We start from the raw sequence: 8,230 nt of genomic DNA, 5'->3' as shown, positions 1-8,230 counted from the left end.
ATGTTGGAACATCCACCACCACTGCCCCACCACTACAACTATACCTTCCACCACCATCAAAAACATCCAATACAAATACAATTATAATAGTGTCATTACCAACAACCTACAAAATGGCGTCAACAACATCAGTTGATCCCATTTATGGGGAAAAAAATACCTTTTTGTCCTTGCTAAATTGGGGCCTATAACTACATGACAAAATAGGGTCATTAGGAAGTAATTTGTAGAAATCCCTTATCCACTATTTATATTATTGCCTAATGTACCTTTATTAAATTAGTGATGATTAATTAAGTTAATACTTATTAAATTAATAAGTGTTTGAGTAGGATTATAATATTTGGATTAGAGTAGAAATTCATTTATCTTTTTTAAGGTTGGGAGGGAAAGAAGTAGAGGGAAAAAAGGAAAAACTAGGGTTTGTGATTTTCTTAGCATAAATGAAACTTTATAGTGATGATGAATACTCTAGTAGTAATGAAGAAGGGGGTGTATCAGATTATCATGATTTCGATCCTACCGAATTGGAAAATTTGTTGAATGAAGAAGAGAAAGTGAACCAAAGAATGCTTGAGGATATTATTCAAGCACAAAAACAATTTCGTCGGGACGAAGAAGATGATAATGCTTCCAATAAATAGGTATGAGTTGTAACGATCTACGAACATGTATTTGCATGTCCCGATTGCCGAATAAGGAAAAAAAATTCAAAACTTTAACCCAGAATCGGTTTATTCGATAGCATGCCATAAACCGATTCTGGGTTAAATCCCCAAATTGGGTACAGGAATCGGTCTTTGTTCATCACCAAATAAACCGATTGTAGTAAATTTTTGGCGTGATGGGTACGTGATGAGAATCGGTTTTTGTTGGTGATGTGCATAATCAGATTCCTTCACTTGAATAATCACGTTGAGTACACAAAGTTGACATTCGGTTTATTTTCGTGCATATGTAATCCGATTTTGGAGAAAAAAGATCCAGGAGAAATGTGAAAAACAACCGGATTATATTACACGAGACGTGAACAGATTGTAGACTTTGAAATTTTTCGACAATTCTTTAATCGATCTTTATGATTGCACATATAAACCGATTACTAATAATTGATTTAATCGACTGTAACATATAAACTGATTTTGAATCATCAACTTTTTGATATTTGTTGTAGATTGTTGTGGCGTTTGAAGAAGATCAACCCAAAGACGTATCTATGTTGGGTCTTGATACCTCTGCCCACTATTTCACCGATTTGGAATGGAAAGACAGAAACGATGCAAAGCAATGGTTTATAGACAAGGGAATAGAGATCAAATGCGCGTTAGTTTTAGGCCGTCGCTCAAGTCAAGATCGTTTGGAACTTGTTTGTGAAAGAGGTGGAAAGCAAGAAAGTCATTGTGCAAAGGACATGCTGTACGTGAAGAAGACGACAAGGGAATACATTACTAAATCAAAGAAGTATGGTTTCCCGTTTAAGATTATAGTTAATACACGCAAGAAACCCGATAATAGTAAGGTATACAAGATTATAGTTAATACACGTAAGAAACCCGATGATAGTAAGGTATATAAGCTCTCTAAAGTGTTGAATGGTTGTCATAATCATGATGATCCGGAATCTCTTGTTGGACACGCGGCCGTTTGTGGGTTGAAACCACATCAATGGAAAACGGTGAGGTCGATGAAAGCGTGTAAACCAAGTGACATCCTTAGGAAGATTAAGGAGGATGATAAGGATAACTTGTCCACTTTGAGGCAATTCTTAAACTGCTCTGGGAGAGAGACTTTCCTTCTCAAAATCAGGAAATCACCGGTTGGATTTGCCAACCAAGAAAGAATGGGAAAAGGATTCACTGGAAATCAAATATACACGACAAGAGCAGCCTTTAGGAGGAGGTCATGAGATGGTAGAGCGGTTATGGAACAATCTCAATGGTTAGACGATCAACACAGATACACAATGAGGAAGCAAGTATTGGAAGGAAAAGTGACTCGTATTTTCTTAGCGCATCCGGAGATGATCAAGTTGGCACAATGCTTCTATCAAGTTTTGTTAATAGATTGTACATACAATACCAACAAGTACAATATGCCGTTGTTAAACATTGCTTACCATACTTCCGACAAGCAAACTTTCACGGTAGCATGGGGGTTTATGGATCGAGAGAATGATGTGAGTTTTACTTGGATGCTAGAGACCTTGAAGGAGATATACCGCGGCGATCAAACTCTGAGGATCATAGTAACGGATAAGGACCAAGCACTAATGAATGTCATTGGAGTGGTTTTTCCGGATGCTAAGCATTTTCTTTGCACATGGCACATACAATGCAATATTAGAAGTAATTGTAGGGGTCATATCCAAAAGCCAAAGCCACAAAAAGGTACCGCTCGTGAAAAAGCCGAAGATGAGAGTTTTCAAAAACTAACTTCGGAACAAATAGATGAGGACAAGAAGAAAATGAAATCGGAGTATGAAGCGAATGTGATACTATGGAAGGATTTTCAACATCATTGGGATTTAATGGTATATCAATGTCCATGCCCGAGTTCGGTTGCCACTTGGAGAGTTTTATTGGGCTATGGAAGAAATATTACGAGAAATGTGTGGTTTATTTCTTAAAGAAATGGTTGGATCCGTACAAGGAAAAATTGTGTATGCTTACACGTACCAACACATGCATTACAATAATGAGGCGACAAGTATCGCGGAAGGATCTCATGGACGTTTGAAAAGCTTGCTCTGAGGGAGCCAAAACACCGTGGTTACATTACAAGAAGCCATCCATGAATACACCAAGGCCGATATCATCAAGATAACCGCTCAAATGGAAGAGAGTAGGATGGAAATCATCACAAGCTACAAGGAACACCATCGGTTGATTAAAAATTTAAATTATAGGGTGTTTCACTGGGCAATCATTTTTATGTTGAAGGATTACAAATATTATGTGGAAAAGGAGATGGGGAGAAGAAGAATGGAATGTAAATGTATGACGATGACGATGACGGCCTTCGGATTTCCGTGTCGTCACATGATCGCGAAGTACCAACGAGGAATTCCATTTGAAATCATTGATCCGTTTTGGAAGCAACTTACTTTCAAACCACCTCCAACCGAAGAACCGTTGGAATCCTTTGTGGACACGGATATTGGAAGAGAAATCATCGAGAAATTCGCAATAAAGGATGGCTTGGGAAGAAAAGTTTTGTTGTACGACTTAAAACTAGCCGCGAATCCCCATATGATACCGGTCGGAGAACCAACGGTGCTACCGCCAACGGGTAGACCACCTTCCAACATGGATAGGAAGGAAGAAAGGCATGAGTTTAAGGTTGCAATGAGTACCGAAAAACACTCGTTGTTGAGTCATAAAAGAATCCTTTGTCGACATGAGAAGGAAGACGCTAAATATGAAGATGCTAAGGTTCCAAAGAAAAGGGGTCGACCGAAGATGGGGGAAAGCGGGACAAGTAGCGCACAAGCCAAGACAAATGTTTCAAGCGTTCCTTCACACATTGAGAATGAGGAGGCACCGGCTAAGAGGAAAAGGGGTCGACCAAAGAAGGGAGAAAGCGGGACAAGCGCTCCTTCGCAACATGAGGATCCAATCGCTCCTTTGCAACATGAGGATCCAATCTCTCCTTCGCAAGAGAGTCAAGCGCCAAACAATCTATTTGTTCCTTCTCAAGAGAATCAAGCGAGTACAACACGAGTATCAAGGTTACGTGCATGGAAGGGTAAAAAAGACAAAAGGGTTCTATGGTTACTCTAAGGGTCGCTCTTAGTGATAGAAGCACGTCTAGGGATGAACGAAGTAGACCCCATCGAACGTGTTACACCATATTCGATGAGTATTACTCGAAACTTCCTGAAATCATTAATCCCTATGTGTTATCCACCGACGACGTGGATGCGGATGTGAATTGTGGTTATCACGTTGCCTCGGAACAAATAGGCCATATAAGTTTGGCGGACGATGAGAACCTTACACAATGTCAATAATTTAGAAAGATGATGGCCTTGCGCCTACAAGAAGACAATGAATTTTACATATCGATAATAAAGGAAGGGAAAACAAGACAAGACAAAGAAGTGGTTTTTGAAAAATTGGTTGCTAGAGTACAAGGGCCAAGGGGGAATAGACCAATTACCCGAGATCATTGGATGCGTATGCCTCTATGTGGTCATCTCTTGGCGGAAACGTGGAGTTGCGTTGTTCATCTATTTGGTAAAGGATCATGCTACACATACGCACTAAAATACACCATTTGGGATGAATCGCTTAAGGATCGGAGAATTGTTTTATTCAACCATACCAACATACATTATATCGGTCTTAGAGTACGTGATGATTGTCCATTACCACCGGTAGATAAGTTAAATGAGGTCACGGAGGTCACCAAGGAGTGGCTAAAAAAATACGATCCCAACATGAGGCGATGGGAGGAATTGATCGAGCCAGATCAATTCGATGGTCTCCATTTGTTGGAATGAGTATTCTCGGTATGTTAAAAACTTGATCTATCGGATGCTTATATTTTATCGCTTTCTTATATTGTATTTTGCAAACTTGAACCAAGCTTAATGAATGAAGTGGTTTTCTTTTTTTGGGTAACTTGGACTCATGAAATTTGTAACAAAATCGGACTTCTTATACATTTATAAAGTCTGATTCTGGAGGTAGTTTATTGAAGCTTTTTCAGAATCGGTTTATATGGGAGATAATGTAATCCGATTATTGGAAGAAAATGGTACATATATTTTTAACTAAACAATCAGATTACGTATGGTCCAAAAGGATCCGAACATGAATCCAAAATCGGTTGATGTATGTATTAATGTAACCCGATTATAGTTGATGTTCATCACATCAACCCAGAATCGGGGTATGTAGGTTCACAGTAAAATCCGATTATAGTCAAAATCGGATTACTATGGTTCACATATAAACCGATTCTGGGTGGATTTTCAGAAAACTTGATGAGTGAATTTCAAAGTTTTAGAGGTAAATCATTGTAGAGTATCTCTTAGAAGGAAGGGTTTAAAGGGATTTAACTCAATCACTTGAATTGTCTGTTTTTGGGTTTTCTTTTTATTTAACAAAAGGAAATTAGATTATAATTGTTGTTTGTGATTGATTAGGATTTAGTTTTAATTTTGATGGAAATTGGAAAATAAATTGAGTTTTGATTAATGATTTTTGTATTTATTAATTAAGTTATGATTTTGTATTTGTATTTGTGTTAGAATAATTAAGGTTTCTTTAAGGTTAATTTAGTATTTTTATAATCTTTAGACACTCCTTATCATTCTTTATTAGGTGGATGAAGAAATCCATATGCCCCAGTTAAGTGGCATAGGCCCCAATTTAACCGGAAAAAAATACTCACGACCGGCTGTTATCAGAAATGAAGGCAGAACATCAATTTGATTTGAAGGTCACATGCCTTCTCGAGTCTCTAGACCCTTCCGCACCTTAGCTGAGAAGGGGATGTGTCCCATGACCAATTAGGGCGAGAATTCTCCTCGTAATCTCCGGGCTGAGGAAATGACTTACATGTGACCCCAGTGAGCCAAGAATCATTAGTTGGGATACGTTACTGAAAGAAATGAAAGGCAACCTTAACATTTGGAAGAAGTCGCCAGAGGAAGGATGGATATTGCTGATGCAAAGTGGTGTGCGAACTGTGAGTTCTTGAAAACGAACATCATGTGATTAGACAATTCAAATGGCCTCAAGAATCTCCATTATTTACAATATGGTAGGATATCACATTTTCATTCCAGTCAGATCCACGGCTGAAATATTCTTTTACTCTATTTAACTTAAAATGTGAGTCATCAATGTCACTACGTACTTGACTTCCAGTCAGAACCATCAAAAAAATGGGAAGTGCATGTTCAATGCATCTTTTGGCTGTACTGTTTGGCGTTTTATTCAAGTGGGCAATAGAAAACACAAAAGCCCAAATAATACGCTCAAATAAAAACATTAACAGCTCAGTGATGACACTGAATGTTGTTTCTTTCTTGATGATCAAGGAAACCAATATCAAGTCCTTTTCTTAGTCTTCCGGTCTTCTTGTCTTCTTGTTTCAATAAGTGGCATTTTCGAAAATTTGGATAAAGTTATGGGCCTGTTTAAAGAAGTAAACAAAGCCAACTTGCATATATGATAGATGTTGTTTGGAAGTGCAAGTTTTAAGTGATAAAGTGTGCAACTTTTAAGCTGAGAGTGGAATTCTTCACTGTGTTTGTAAATGAGATCACAAGAGAGTTAGATGGAGAGCATGGCGAAAAAGTTCGACGTGATAGTCATAGGTGCCGGAATCATGGGCAGCTGCACCGCGTATCAACTCGCAAAGCGTGGCAAAAGGGTGTTACTTCTTGAACAGTTTGATTTCTTACACCACCGCGGATCATCTCATGGTGAATCTCGAACTATACGCTGCACATACCCTGAGGATTATTACTCAGAAATGGTGTTAGAGTCAGCAAAGTTATGGGAAGAAGCCAAAGCCGAAATCGGATACCGGGTTTACTTCAAGTCCCGTCATTTAGATACGGGTGTGCCTAGTGACAAGAGTCTACAAGCAGTTATCGCGAGCTGCCAGTCGAATTCGATTCCTCATCGTGTTCTTGATAGAGAACAAGTCATTCATGAATTTTCAGGTGTGTTCGAAATACCCGAGAACTGGATCGGGTTGGCTACGGATCTGGGAGGTGTACTCAAGCCAACAAAAGCAGTTTCCATGTTCCAAACATTGGCTATAAAAAATGGAGCTGTGCTCAAGGATTACATGGAAGTGAATGAAATCAAGAGAGATAATGAAAGAGGAGGAATCAGAGTTTGTACAAAAAATGGTTCTAAGTTTTGGGGTGAAAAATGTGTTGTGACAGTTGGGGCCTGGATGAGTAAGTTAGTTAAAACAGTTGGCAACCGGGCTTTACCCATAAAACCATTGCATACAAGCATTTGTTATTGGAGGATTAAAGATGGTTACCAGGATAATTTTTCTTTAGAGAAAGGGTTCCCATCATTTTCCAGTTATGGGGAGCCCTATATATATGGCACCCCATCGTTAGAGTTCCCAGGACTGCTAAAGATTGCGGTTCACGGCGGGTATCCTTGTGACCCAGATAAGAGGACATGGGCACCTGCATTGTTAGGGAATGAGGTAACTTCATGGATCAAAGAGAAGTTTGCGGATCGGATCGAGTCTACCGAACCAGTTCTAACACAATCATGCATGTATTCCATGACCCCGGATGGTGATTTCTTGATTGATTTTTTGGGTGGGGAGGAGTTTGGGAAGGATGTGGTTATTGCAGGTGGATTTTCGGGTCATGGGTTTAATATGGGTCCAGCAATTGGTCGGATCTTGGCTGAAATGGTTATGAACGGGGAAGCAAAAGGCGTGGAGTTGAAGTACTTTAAGTTGGATAGGTTTGAAGAGAACCCAAGAGGGAATGTAAAAGACTATGAAGACCAAGTCAACTCAGTCAAATCGAAGTTATAATTCAGTCGTCAGCTGGGGTCAAGTAAGTGTAAGAGCATTTTCCCGTGGGTATTGATTAGACATTTGAATTGTTCATTTCCAAGGATGTTGCTTGTTTGAAACAGTAGTGAATCATGGACTTCTCTTCTAGTTTGTCTTTCATTTGTTTTCGAATCACTGTTGAACTGTACGCTTTTTAAAACTGTTATTAGACTTCCATTCGTTTTGGATTTTTTTTTTTGATAGGTAAAGAAGACTATATTGATGAAAAAAACAAAGAAAAAATGAGAGGGTACAAAAAGGCTTGTACCACCCTCAAGAGTAAAAAGAAGAAAAGAAAGAAAAAGTAAAAGAAGTTACAGACAACTTCTTCATTTACAAAGAATCAAAGTAGATTTTAGGCCAACTAGAAATAACATCTTGGAAAGAAGGAGTCTCCAAGTCTTGAAAAACAAGGCTCAATTCTAAAAAATGTCATTCTTGGAAATGTGTTTCCAAAAGTGCCACCCTAACCCCAAATCTATCAAAAGTGTCACTATATGACATTTGTGCCCCTGATATTAGAGGACCCTTAATTGTTTAATATTATTTCCAACTTTCAAAACTTAAAGTAAGTGTTTTTCTGTGTGGTTTTCAGTGCAAAGATCCTGATGAAAAGGTCAGGACACTCTACTGGACCCTAACATATTTTTAAAAAATATTATTTTTTTGAATTGAAAATTTG

General features: G+C 38.6%; 1 protein-coding gene across 1 annotated transcript; it reads left to right on the top strand.

The window, feature by feature from the left end:
* Positions 1 to 6,199: 6,199 nt before the first annotated feature.
* Positions 6,200 to 7,746, top strand: LOC113298882 (probable sarcosine oxidase). Its single transcript, XM_026547748.1, has one exon. The coding sequence runs from the start codon at positions 6,289 to 6,291 to the stop codon at positions 7,525 to 7,527; it is 1,239 nt and encodes a 412-aa protein (XP_026403533.1). The 5' UTR covers positions 6,200 to 6,288; the 3' UTR covers positions 7,528 to 7,746.
* Positions 7,747 to 8,230: the final 484 nt, after the last annotated feature.

The sequence above is a fragment of the Papaver somniferum genome, chromosome 7 (assembly GCF_003573695.1).
Source record: "Papaver somniferum cultivar HN1 chromosome 7, ASM357369v1, whole genome shotgun sequence".
Taxonomy (NCBI): Eukaryota; Viridiplantae; Streptophyta; class Magnoliopsida; order Ranunculales; family Papaveraceae; genus Papaver; species Papaver somniferum.
Note: the sequence above shows the minus strand (reverse complement) of the source record. Positions and strands in the feature narration are given on the sequence as shown.